The sequence below is a fragment of the Pristiophorus japonicus genome, chromosome 1 (genome assembly GCF_044704955.1).
Source record: "Pristiophorus japonicus isolate sPriJap1 chromosome 1, sPriJap1.hap1, whole genome shotgun sequence".
Lineage (NCBI taxonomy): Eukaryota > Metazoa > Chordata > Chondrichthyes > Pristiophoridae > Pristiophorus > Pristiophorus japonicus.
This window is the reverse complement of record NC_091977.1, coordinates 12,361,823-12,375,974: the sequence shown is the minus strand read 5'-3', so window position 1 is coordinate 12,375,974 and position 14,152 is coordinate 12,361,823. Positions and strand designations below refer to the sequence as shown.

Sequence of the window (14,152 nt, the reverse complement as noted above, 5' to 3'; positions counted from 1 at the left end):
ATCAGCCATGATTTCATTGAATGGTGGAGCAGACTCGAGGGGCCGTGTGGCCTACTCCTGTTCCTATTTCTTGTGTTCTTATGTCTTTCCAAATGCAGGTGAGAAAAATTGCTGTGGAGGTCTCTGGAACCTCCATTCATAACCGCATCGCCATACAGTGCAGAAAACGGCTGAAAGTCAGCATCCGTCTGATGAAAGTGAGTACCTGTTCCACCAACTGCTTACCTTCCATCTGCGAGCCTCTCCATCCTTCTCTGATTTCCCACTTTCACTATATAGTCACTGAAGCAGCCTTTCATTGGCTCGAATGAACAAAATGTTGAATCATTGTGGGTGGAGATTAGAGATAGTAAGGGGAAAAAGTCACTGGTGGGCGTCGTTTATAGGCCCCCAAATAATAACTTCACGGTGGGGCGGGCAATAATCAAGGGAATAATGGAGGCATGTGAAAAAGGAACGGCAGTAATCATGGGGGATTTTAACCTTCATATCGATTGGTCAAGTCAAATTGCACAGAGTAGCCTGGAGGAGGAATTCATAGAATGCATACGGGATTGTTTCTTAGAACAGTATGTTACAGAACCTACAAGGAAGCAAGCTATCTTAGATCTGGTCCTGTGTAATGAGACAGGAAAAATAAACGATCTCCTAATGAGTGATCACAATATGGTTGAATTTGTAATACAGATTGAGGGTGAGGAATTTGTGTCAAAATGAGCGTACTATGCTTAAACAAAGGGGACTACAGTGGGATGAGGGCAGAGTTGGCTAAAGTAGACTGGAAACACAGACTAAACAGTGGCACAATTGAGGAACAGTGGAGGACTTTTAAGGAGCTCTTTCAAAGTGCGCAACAAAAATATATTCCAGTGAAAAAGAAGGGCGGTAAGAGAAGGAATAACCAGCCATGGAAAACCAAGGAAATAAAGGAGAGTATCAAATTAAAGACCAATGCGTATAAGGTGGCCAAGGTTAGTGGGAAACTAGAAGATTAGGAAAATTTTAAACAACAGCAAAGAATGACTAAAAATGCAATAAAGAAAGGAAAGATAGATTACGAAGATAAACTTGCGCAAAACATAAAAACAGATAGTAAAAGCTTTTACCGATATATAAAACGGAAAAGAGTGACTAAAGTAAGTGTTGGTCCCTTAGAAGATGAGAAGGGGGATTTAATAATGGGAAATGTGGAAATGGCTGAGACCTTAAACAATTATTTTGCTTCGATCTTCACAGTGGAAGACACAAAAACCATGCCAAAAATTGCTGGTCACAGGAATGTGGGAAGGGAGGACCTTGAGACAATCACTATCACTAGGGGGGGTAGTGCTGGACATGCTAATGGGACTCAAGGTAGACAAGTCCCCTGGTCCTGATGAAATGCATCCCAGGGTATTAAAAGAGATGGCGGAAGTTATAAGATGCATTCGTTATAATCTACCAAAATTCTCTGGACTCTGGGGAGGTACCAGCGGATTGGAAAGCAGCTAATGTAACGCCTCTGTTTAAAAAAGGGGGCAGACAAAAGGTAGGTAACTATAGGCCGGTTAGTTTAACATCTGTACTGGGGAAAATGCTTGAAATTATCATTAAGGAAGAAATAGCGGGACATCTAGATAGGAATAGTGCAATCAAGCAGACGCAGCATGGATCGAGAATTGGCTGGCTGACAGAAAGCAGAGAGTCAGGATAAATGGGTCCTTTTCGGGTTGGAAATCGGTGGTTAGTGGTGTGCCACAGGGATCAGTGCTGGGACCACAACTGTTTACAATATACATAGATGACCTGGAAGAGGGGACAGAGTGTAGTGTAACAAAATTTGCAGATGACACTAAGATTAGTGGGAAAGCGGGTTGTGTAGAGGACACAGTGAGGCTGTAAAGAGATTTTGATAGGTTAAGTGAATGGGCTAAGGTTTGGCAGATGGAATACAATGTCGGAAAGTGTGAGGTCATCCACCTTGGGAAAAAAAACAGTAAAAGGGAATATTATTTGAATGGGGAGAAATTAAACATGCTGAGGTGCAGAGGGACCTGGGGATCCTTGTGCATGAAACTCTTTTTGGAGTTTATCTGCAAAACATAAAACATTAATCCGTGCCACCCGACCTGGATGACACACCAGACATTTACAAGGCCCTTTTTTTCTTTTTTGTGGCTTTTTTTTGTGTTTTTCTTTTTTTGGTTTTTTTTTGGGCACTAAAATCACATATTTTTTTCCAGTGCCCCTATAAAAGGGGAGGGGGACACTAAAAGCACCGGCAATTAAAACAAATTAAACTTTAAAACATAAAATCAAATTAAAATTTGGTTTCCTTGTGTATGAATCCCAAAAAGTTAGTTTGCAGGTGCAGCAGGTAATCAGGAAGGCGAATGGAATGTTGGCCTTCATTGCGAGAGGGATGGAGTACAAAAGCAGGGAGGTCCTGCTGCAACTGTATAGGGTATTGGTGAGGCCGCACCTGGAGTACTGCATGCAGTTTTGGTCACCTTGCTTAAGGAAGGATATACTGGCTTTGGAGGGGGTACAGAGACCGTTCACTAGGCTGATTCCGGAGATGAGGGGGTTACCTTATGATGATAGATTGAGTAGACTGGGTCTTTACTCGTTGGAGTTCAGAAGGATGAGGGGTGATCTTATAGAAACATTTAAAATAATGAAAGGGATAGACAAGATAGAGGCAGAGAGGTTGTTTCCACTGGTCGGGGAGACTAGAACTAAGGGGCACAGCCTCAAAATACAGGGGAGCCAATTTAAAACCGAGTTGAGAAGGAATTTCTTCTCCCAGAGGGTTGTGAATCTGTGGAATTCTCTGCCCAAGGAAGCAGTTGAGGCTAGCTCATTGAATGTATTCAAATCACAGATAGATAGATTTTTAACCAATAAGGGAATTAAGGGTTACGGGGAGCGGGCGGGTAAGTGGAGCTAAGTCCACGGCCAGATCAGCCATGATCTTGTTGAATGGCGGAGCAGGCTCGAGAGGCTAGATGGCCTACTCCTGTTCCTAAATCTTATGTTCTTATGTAGGCCTCTATATATAGTGGTTGGCGACGGAAATCCTGGTCCTCCTCCTCTTCCTGCGCCTCCTCCTCCTCCTCAAGTGGTACTGCTGGCTCGACCTTCAGCGCTGGCCCCTCATGAGAGCCAGGTTGTGCAGTATGCAGCAGATCACAACAAATATGGACATCCATTCAGGAGAGTACTGCAAAGTACCACCAGACGCCTGTGTTTGAGGATCCCGATGCAATGCTCGATGATGCACTTGGTGCCAGAATGAGCGTCAGTGTATGCATGCTCAGCCGCAGTCCTGGGGTTCCCAAGTGGAGTCAACAGCCAAGTGTACAGGGGATATCCCTTGTCCTCAAGCAGCCATCCACAACCCTGATTTGGCCCGGTGAAGACGGCGGGCACACTGCTCTGGCGCATGATGAAGAAATCGTGGCTGCTGCCTGGATACCTGGCATCAACTGCCAGGATCCTATGCTACACATTCAAGGAGTGGAATCCCTTTCTGTTGATGAAGAGTTTGGGATGGTGTTGTGGCACCCTCAGGCCAAATTGCGTGCAGTCGATGGCACCCTGCACCCTGGGGAGTCCTGCAATCCGGACAAATCTGGCCTGCCGCTCCACCTGCTTCTCCCGGGTCATGGACAATGAGATATATTCAACTCTTCTCCTATAAAGAGCATCGGTCACCTACCGGATGGTGCGATGGGCATAGAATTGGGAGATGTTTGATATGTCTGCAGTTGCAGACTGGAAAGACCCTGTCACATAAAAGTTGAGAGCTATAGTGACCTTGGTCTTAATGGTGAAAGCTGACTTGAGCCTTGTGTGAGGCTGCAGATCTTGCCGCAGGACATTGCACAGCTCCCTCAGTATGTCCTTTCTAAATTTGAGCCTTCGCAAACATTGCTCATCACTGAACTCCGGGAAGGAAAACTGATGTTGGTAGACCCTTTGACAGTAGGACTTTCTTCCCCCAGGTCTATGCTAGGCCCCTCCGATGGCACCTGACCGATCGCCTTTTCCCTGTGCCTGCTGATGGTCCGGAGCCTCTGCAGGCTGCTGTTGGCAAGGCTCCTGGCCCAAGTATGGTGCAGGAGGGTCAGCGTACCTGACCCTCCTCATCATGCCATCTCCCTCCTGGCCACCCTCTCTATGTGGCGGTCTGTGGCCTTCTGCAGGCCCTTCTCTCTGTTGGGCAGCCATGGCTGCTGCCTCCCTCGCCTGCTGCCTCCCTCGCCTGCTGCCTCTGCACCCATTACTGATGGCGCCGCCTTCTCCTGCCTGACACCCTGCCTCTCACAAGGTACACAAGGCGTTGCCCTGAAAACACTAAGCCCATTCTATGTGAAGGCTCGACCCTCACAAGCAGGCCTGTGTGTAACAGAGAATGAGGCCCACAGGCCACAACTAATCAGTGAGAGTCAAAAAGTTTTCTACACTCACAAAAAGTTCTGTAAAGTCCGCTACAGATTTAGCAAAACTCTGCAGAGAAATCCGAAAAAGTTTTGACCACAAATATCCGATCGCACAAACTCTCCATTCTCCTCCTCTGGCGGCCTACAGCAGCCCCACAAAGTGCACCGACCCAAAAAGCTGGCGGGGGGCACTGTCAGGAAAAAAGCAGTTTTTTTAATACTGAATATGGGTGGCTTGGCCGTACGGCAGCGGTGCGCCCTCTAATGATGTCATCACGGCTGCAGCACCCACACCGCAGCAGAAGTGGACACCGCCCCAAAACCTCCCTCGTGAATATGGATCGCGGGGGCCAGTCAACGGCAACGCGGTGGCCACTCGATTCCGCCGCATGGACGCCGCAAATCCGCGGTAACGGGCCTTATCAGAACCCTGAATTTCGGATCCCCAAGCTCTTCTTTTGTGTGAGCTTGCTGTGCGCAAATTGGCTGCCGCTTTTCCTACATTACAAGTGAAGACACTCTAAAAATATTTCATTGGCTGTAAAGCGCTTTGGGACGTCCTGAGGTCGTGAAAGGCGCTATAGAAACGCAAGACTTTCTTGGTCTGGAGACAATGGGGTCTATTCAGACTGATTTTCAATCCGTGTTTTCTTTCTCTGACAGTGAGAAAGCTTCAGTTTGGTCTTTGCTCTAGTGACTGATTCACAGTCCGGCAGTCGGTGCTTGTGTCCCGCAGGCGGCGCCCAGTGTCTCTGTGACCCGGGCAAGGAAGGTTTTGCGGGGCGGGAGCATCTGAGCGAGCGCCGCCTCCCCGGCCGCCCTACTTCCACATAAGGCAAGGCGGAGTGTCAACAGCGCCAGAGAGAGAGAGGGAGGGAGAGCGAGCAATCCGGAATAACACCGGCAGTGATGTGTGCAATGCAGCGATCACACCCGGAGTACCAGCAATCCGGAGCCGGAGCACAGGCGGAGCTCGGCGCTTCCCGGCTGCGGCAGTGAGCGGAGCCCAAACCCGGAGCAGCTGCAAACTGGAGGCAGAATGGGAGCGCGAACATTGTAATTCTCGAGGGCAGCCGAGAACCGGAATCAGACCCGGAACAGTTGGAGGGGAAACCGGGATCAGACCTGGAGCAGGTTTAGAGGGGAAACTGGGATCAGACCCGGAGCAGGTGTAGAGGGGAAACTGGGATCAGACCCGGAGCAGGTTTAGAGGGGAAACTGGAATCAGACCCGGAGCAGGTGTAGAGGGGAAACTGGGATCAGACCCGGAGCAGGGAGAGAGGGGAAACTGGGATCAGACCCGGAGCAGATTTAGAGGGGAAACTGGGATCAGACCCGGAGCAGGGAGACAGGGGAAACTGGGATCAGACCCGGAGCAGATTTAGAGGGGAAACTGGGATCAGACCCGGAGCAGGGAGAGAGGGGAAACTGGGATCAGACCCGGAGCAGGTTTAGAGGGGAAACTGGGATCAGACCCGGAGCAGGTTTAGAAGGGAAACTGGGATCAGACCCAGAACAAGTTTAGAGGGGAAACTGGAGGGGAAACTGGGATCAGACCCGGAGCAGAGAGAGAGGGGAAACTGGGATCAGACCCGGAGCAGGGGGACAAGGAAAACCGGGATCAGACCTGGAATAATTACAGGGGAAACTGGGATCAGACCTGGAGTAGGGAGAGAGGATCTGGGATCAGACTCAGAGCAAGAGAACTGGGATCAGACCCGAAGCAGGGAGAGGAAATTTGGGATCAGACCCGAAGCAGGCTTAGAGGGGAAACTGGGATCAGACCCGGAGCAGGTTTAGAGAGGAAACTGGGATCAGACTCGGAGCAGGTTTAGAGGGGAAACTGGGATCAGACTCGGAGCAGGGAGAGAGGGAAAATTGGGATCAGACCCGGAGCAGGGAGAGAGGGGAGACTGGGATTAGACCCGGAGCAGGTTTAGAGGGGAAACTGGGATCAGACCCGGAGCAGGGAGAGAGGAGAAACTGAGATCAGACCTGGAGCAAGGGGACAAGGAAAACCGGGATCAGACCTGGAACAATTACAGGGGAAACTGGGATCAGACCCGGAGTAGGGAGAGAGGATCTGGGATCAGACTCAGAGCAGGAGAACTGGGATCACACCCGAAGCAGGGAGAGGAAATCTGGGATCAGACCCGAAGCAGGCTTAGAGGGGAAACTGGGATCAGACCCGGAGCAGGTTTAGAGGAGAAACTGGGATCAGACCCGGAGCAGGTTAAGAGGGGAAACTTGGATCAGACCCGGAGCAGTGAGAGAAGATCTGGGATCAGACTCAGAGCAGGAGAACTGGGATCAGACCCGAAGCAGGGGGGGGGTGAAGGAACCGGGATCAGACCCGAAGCGGGGGAGGGGAACCGAAATCAGACCCTGAACAGGGGGAAGGGTACTGGGATCAGACCCGTAGCAGGGGGAGGGAAACCGGGATCAGACCCGGAGCAGGGGGAAGGGTACTGGGATCAGACCCGAAGCAGGGGGAGGAGAACCGGGATCAGACCCGGAGCAGGGGGAGGGGAACCGGGATCAGACCCGAAGCAGGGGGAGGTGAACCGGGATCAGACCCGGAGCAGGGGAAGGGGAACCAGGATCAAACCCGTAGCAGGAGGAGGGGATCTGGGATCAGTACCAGAACAGGGTTGGGAGGACTGGGATCAGTCCTGGAGGGGTGTAAACTCTGTTCAGTATCAGTTTGCAATACTTTATTTGATACATTGAGTGGATGGGAGCGGCTCCTCTCAGTGCAGGCTGTATCTCGGGATCATTGCCTGCTTCACACTGCCCAAATTCTGCTCTGTCTTAGGGTTACAGTCAGCATTAGGATTAGGGTTGGGATTCATTCCTGGGTGTACATTCCCGTCATTTCCCTGTCGAAAGGACTGCAGTCATCCCGAGCTGGTGATTATTGAACAATGACCCAGGTCAGAAGATGGATTGTTGACTAATTGGTCGGCTGATTATCGATTGATCGGTGCTTGATTATTGACTGATGGATCATTGATTGTCGTTTCATCGATTTATCATTGCTGGATTATCAATTGATTGGAACCAGGTTATCGATTGAGCGGTGCTGGATTATTATCTGAGTGATGGATCATTAATTAATCGTTGTCGGATAATTGATTGAATATTACTGGATTATTGATTGATTTGCAAACTCTTATCCAGGCCAGTCCTGGGTTATCAATTACTGCTGATCGTTCCTCATTTAGTAATCGGTTTGCTGGTATATGAGATCGTCCACAGAGGACACAACAAAAGAGTTTGGTGGTGCGAAGCCCTCCCTCTAAATCCCTGAAACCTTCACCCTGCCTCCCAGCACCCTATCAGCAAGAGGCTCCTGATCCGGGAAAGATGTGAATCAGATTTCGGCGGGGTGGGGGTGGGTGGGGTTCATCTTCGAGAGAGATGGCGAGGGAGTCGACGCTCAGATTGGACCTATCCAGCGATGTCCTGATACCCGACCCTGGACCGTACTCTGCCCCTGTGCCAGGTTGGATGCCTGGGTGCAGCCGTCTCCGACCCTCTTCGTACAGAGCCCTGCGCAGCGCCGTCTCCACCTTGGCCAGGATCGACGACTTCCACTGTGAGAAAATCGGGTCGGGATTCTTCTCGGAGGTATTCAAGGTAGGTGTATGTGACTGCAACTCATGTTACTGGAGACTTGGCGTTGGGGTAGAGGCACAGCAGAGTACATGAGGCAATGACTGATCCCTGATCTACACCTGAGGTTCTGTCTAGACCTGAGGTTCTGTCTAGACCTGAGGGCTCTGTCTGTACCTGAGCTTCCATCTGTACCTTAGGGTTGTGTCTGTACCTGAGGGTCCACCTGTACCTGAGGTTCATTCTACACCTGAGAGTCTGTCTACACCTGAGGGTGTCTGTACCTGAGGTTCTGTCTATATCTGAGTTTCTGCCTATACCTGAGGTTTCTTTCTGTACCCGAGGAGCTCTCTGTTACTTGAGGTGGTCTCTACTATTGTGTCTCTCAGTGATTTGGATGTAGGGAGTGGTGTTGGGAATTTGAAGATAGCATAATTGGAGGTATAGTTGGTTCTTCAGAAGATTAAAGTAAGCTGAAAACAGATATTGATAAAATGGGGGAATGGGCTAAAAAGTGCCCGATGGAATTAAATGATAGTAAGTGTGAGGTGATAACATTAGTAATTATACCCTGAATAGAAGTAGTCTCGGTGCTGTGAAAGAGTAGAGGGAGTTAGTGGTTCACAGCACATTGAAGGCAGTATCTCAGGCAGAACAAACTGTTCAAAAAAACAAGTAAGATTCTAGGTTTTAAATCACAAGAAGAAAGGTAAAAGACAAGAGGTAATGATGAGCTAATATAAAACCTCATGGGCTAGATTTCTGTTAGGCTTGTGCTTCTCTTGGCACCCCAGAGGGGCGATAACGGGTATGCAAATGATTTTCAGCCTGGCAGCCAGCTTCCAGTGCACCGTCGGGAAATTTGCTGCCAGTTTTGCAAGGGTGCTCGGGAGCGTCGAGCCGATATGCAACGTCCCCGGTTTCGACAGCGCTATAATTTTTGTTTCGCGCTGACCCCGTAGCGCGGCGTAATGGGACCGTCTAGGAAAGTGGGCGGTCCGAGCTGTTCTGGCGGCGGTGAGGGAAAGAATGAGGTAAGAGTGATTGTTTTTTTTGTTTTTTTAATTTATCTTTATATGGGGTGAGCAAGTTATTGGGAATGTTTTTTGTGCTTTTCTTGGTTTATTTTTCTCCAGGGAAGCCTCTCTTAGGGTGCTCCGAGGCCGGCTCTTTAGCAACGGATTTACATAAGAACATAAGAATTAGGAACAGGAGTAGGCCATCTAGCCCCTCGAGCCTGCTCCGCCATTCAACAAGATCACGGCTGATCTGGCCGTGGACTCAGCTCCACTTACCCGCCCGCTCCCCATAACCCTTAATTCCCTTATTGGTTAAAAATCTATCTATCTGTGACTTGAATACATTCAATGAGCTAGCCTCAACTGCTTCCTTGGGCAGAGAATTCCACAGATTCACAACCCTCTGGGAGAAGAAATTCCTTCTCAACTCGATTTTAAATTGGCTCCCCATATTTTGAGGCTGTGCCCCCTAGTTCTAGTCTCCCCGACCAGTGGAAACAACCTCTTTGCCTCTATCTTGTCTATCCCTTTCATTATTTTAAATGTTTCTATAAGATCACCCCTCATCCTTCTGAACTCCAAGTAAAGACCCAGTCTACTCAATCTATCATCATAAGGTAACCACCTCATCTCCGGAATCAGCCTAGTGAATCGTCTCTGCTAGTATATCCTTCCTTAAGTCAGGTGACCAAAACTGCACGCAGTACTCCAGGTGCGGCCTCACCAATAGCCTGTACAGTTGCAGCAGGACCTCCCTGCTTTTGTACTCCATCCCTCTTGCAATGAAGGCCAACATTCCATTCGCCATCCTGATTACCTGCTGCACCTGCAAACTAACTTTTTGGGATTCATGCACAAGGACCCCCAGGTCCCTCTGCCCCGCAGCATGTTGTAATTTCTCCCCATTTAAATAATATTCCCTTTTACTGTTTTTTTTTCCAAGGTGGATGACCTCACATTCCATCTGCCAAACCTTAGCCCATTCGCTTAACCTATCTAAATCTCTTTGCAGCCTCTCTGTGTCCTCTACACAACCCGCTTTCCCACTAATCTTTGTGTCATCTACAAATTTTGTTACACTACACTCTGTCCCCTCTTCCAGGTCATCTATGTATATTGTAAACAGTTGTGGTCCCAGCACCAATCCCTGTGGCACACCACTAACCACCGATTTCCAACCCAAAAAGGACCCATTTATCCCGACTCTCTGCTTTCTGTTAGCCAGCCGATTCACTATCCATGCTAATACATTTCCTCTGACTCCACGTACCTTTATCTTCTGCAGTAACCTTTTGTGTGGCACCTTATCGAATGCCTTTTGGAAATCTAAATACACCACATCCATCGGTACACCTCTATCCACCATGCTTGTTATATCCTCAAAGAATTCCAGTAAATTAGTTAAACATGATTTCCCCTTCATGAATCCATGCTGCGTCTGCTTGATTGCACTATTTCTATCTAGATGTCCCGCTATTTCTTCCTTAATGATAGTTTCAAGCATTTTCCCCACTACAGATGTTAAACTAACCGGCCTATAGTTACCTGCCTTTTGTCTGCCCCATTTTTTAAACAGAGGCATTACATTAGCTGCTTTCCAATCCGCTGGTACATCCCCAGAGTCCAGAGAATTTTGGTAGATTATAACGAATGCATCTGCTATAACTTCCGCCATCTCTTTTAATACCCTGGGATGCATTTCATCAGGACCAGGGGACTTGTCTACCTTGAGTCCCATTAGCCTGTCCAGCACACCCTCCTAGTGATAGTGATTATCTCAAGGTCCTCCCTTCCCACATTCCCGTGACCAGCAATTTTTGGCATGGTTTTTGTGTCTTCCACTGTGAAGACCGAAGCAAAATAATTGTTTAAGGTCTCAGCCATTTCCACATTTCCCATTATTAAATCCCCCTTCTCATCTTCTAAGGGACCAACTGAAACTGAGTTTCAGTTACTCAGCCAGCCTAGCGCCCTAAGAGAGGTGTTAAACGCATCCCTTAGAGCTCCGCTCCATATTCCGGGTCCCGCTGCTGAATTTTGTAGCTGCATTTTATAGCAAACCATTTCCCGAAGCAAAATTTACCATCCCGCCACCATTATCGCCTGAAAAAGCCTCCAACTGAAAATCCAGCCCTAAGACTTTATTTAGCGTACTGTGTATAGCACTGGACTCCTCAATACAGGAAGGATATTTGGGAAGGGTTCAACAGTGATTCACTACAACTTGCATTTATATCGTGGTTTTAATGTAGTAAACCGTCCCAAGACGTTTCACAGGAGTAATTATCAAACAAAAATTGACACCGAGCCACATAAGGAGATATTAGGACAGATAACCAGAAGCTTGGTCAAAGAAATAGGATTTAAGGAACATCTTAAAGCAGGAGGAGAGTTTAAGCAGGGAATTCTAGGATACTACTTGGTATGAAGAAATACAAATAATGAAGAAAGACTTTAAAGCATTTACTGTGGAAGAGGAATAGATTTGGGTTTCCAGGTATACAAATCACTAAAAGCTTGTGCACAGCTACAAAGAGTTCTGACGAAGGGTCACAGACCTAAAACGTTAGCTCTGTTTCTCTCCACAGATGCTGCTTGACCTGCTGAGATTTCCAGCATTTTCTGTTTTTATTTCAGATTCCAGCATCCGCAGTATTTTGCTTTTGTACAAAGAGTAATCAAAAGGTTAATGGCATGTTGGCCTTTATCTCAAGAGTGTTGGAATACAAAAGTGAGGAAGTGATGCTTCAGTTGTACAGAGCTTTATCAGACCCCATCTGGAGCATTGCATTCAGTTCTGTGCACCACACCTCAGGAAGGATATATTAGCCTCAGAGGGGGTGCAGCGCAGATTCAACAGAATGATAATGGGGCTGAAAGTGTTATCAGGACAGGATGCATAAACTTGGCTTGAGTTTAGAACGTTGATGGTTGATTTAATTGAGGTGATTAAAATGATAGGCTATATACAGAGAAGCTTTCCTCTGGTGGGGAAATCCAGAACTGGGGGTCAATTGAAATGTTCAAGACTGAGATCGATGGATTTTTGGTGAGCAATGTAGATAAGAGGTGGGTAAATGAAGTTGAGGTACAGATCAACCATGATCTAATCGTACGCACTCAAGGAGCTGAGTAGCCTACTACTGTTGCTGTATTTCTAGAATAATGCAGATTATGGGGAGATTCTGATTGAAGCATTTATAATTATAAAATTATGGGATAGGGTAGATAGCAGACTGTTTCCAGTAGTTGAGGGGTCAAGAACGAAGGGCCATAGATACAACATTAAATGCAAGAGATTTAGTACCGAGGGCAGGAGAAACTACTTCACAGAATGTTTAAGTTGTGGAATTCACTTCCAGGGTTTGTTGTTTAAGCAGAAACTGTGTCAACATTCAACATTCGATTGGAGAGGTGAAAAGCAAATGAAGGGAATATGGGAACAGGGTAGGTAAATGTGATTAGGACTACTTGCTCGATTGGAGGGTAAACACCAACATGTACTGGTTGGGCCAAATGTTCCCATGTTTTAAATGGTGATGCGCTGTCTAATACTTGAGGATCTGTGTAATACCTGAGGTAATGTCCAGTATTCACGGTACAATATATAACTGAGGCAGTGTCCAGTATTCAGTATACACCTGAGGCAGTGTCCAGTACTCAGTATATACCTGAGGCAGTGTCCATTATTCAGTATATATCTGAGGTAGTGTCCAGTACTCAGTAGAAACATAGAAAAGTAGGTGCACGAGTAGGCCATTCGGCCCTTCGAGCCTGCACCACCATTCAATAAGATCATGGCTGATCATTCCTTCAGTACCCCTTTCCTGCTTTCTCTCCATACCCCTTGATCCCCTTAAACGTAAGAGCCATATCTAACTCCCTCTTGAATATATCCAGTGAATGGGCACCAACAACTCTCTGCGGCAGGGAATTCCACAGGTTAACAACTCTCTGAGTGAAGAAGTATCTCCACATCTCAGTCCTAAATGGCCTATCCCTTATCCTTAGACTGTGTCCCCTGGTTCCGGATTTCTCCAACATCAGGAACATACTTCCCGCATCGAGCCTGTCCAGTCCAGTCAGAATCTTATATGTTTCAATGAGATCACCTCTCATTCTTCTAAACTCCAGTGAATAAAGGCCCAGTTGATCCAGTCTCTCCTCATATAACAGTCCATCCCTGGAATCAGTCTGGTGAACCTTCGCTGCACTCCCTCAATAGCAAGAACATCCTTCCTCAGACTAGGAGACCAAAACGGAACACAATATTCCAGGTGAGGCCTCACTAAGGCCCTGTACAACTGCAGTAAGACCTCTCTGCTTCTATATTCAAATCCCCTAGCTATGAAGGCCAACATACCATTTGCCTTCTTTACCATCTGCTGTACCTGCGTGCCCACTTTCAGTGACCGATGAAACATAGAAACATAGAAAATAGGTGCAGGAGTAGGCCATTCGGAACTTCGAGCCTGCACCACTATTCAATAAGATCATGGCTGATCATTCCTTCAGTACCCCTTTCCTGCTTTCTCTCCATACCCCTCGATCCCCTTAACCGTAAGGGCCATATCTAACTCCTTCTTGAATATATCCAATGAACTGGCATCAACAACTCTCTGCAGCAGGGAATTCCACAGGTTAACAACTCTCTGAGTGAAGAAGTTTCTCCTCATCTCAGTCCTAAACGGCCTGCCCCTTATCCTAAGACTGTGTCCCCTGGTTCTGGACTTCCCCAACATAGGGAACATACTTCCCGCATCTAGCCTGTCCAGTCCAATCAGAATCTTATACGTTTCTATGAGATCCCCTCTCATTCTTCGAAACTCCTGTGATTAAAGGCCCAGTTGATCCAGTCTCTCCTCATATGTCAGTCCAGCCATCCCTGGAATCGGTCTGGTGAACCTTCGCTGCACTCCCTCAATAGCCAGAACGTCCTTCCTCAGATTAGGAGACCAAAACTGAACACAATATTCCAGTTGGGGCCTCACCAAGGCCCTATACAACTGCAGCAAGACTTCCCTGCTCCTATACTCAAATCCCCCTGCTATGAAGGCCATCATACCATTTTCCGCCTTCACCGCCTGCTGTACC

General features: G+C 47.7%; 1 protein-coding gene across 1 annotated transcript in view; it reads left to right on the top strand.

The window, feature by feature from the left end:
- The first annotated feature begins 7,812 nt into the window (after positions 1-7,812).
- tesk1b (testis associated actin remodelling kinase 1b) overlaps positions 7,813-14,152 on the top strand; it is a 162,892-nt gene continuing 156,552 nt past the window's right edge. Inside the window, exon 1 of the mRNA XM_070877088.1 lies at positions 7,813-8,063. Within this exon, the coding sequence (XP_070733189.1) occupies positions 7,845-8,063 (219 nt within the window). The 5' untranslated portion in view covers positions 7,813-7,844. The remainder of the gene's footprint in view (positions 8,064-14,152) is intronic.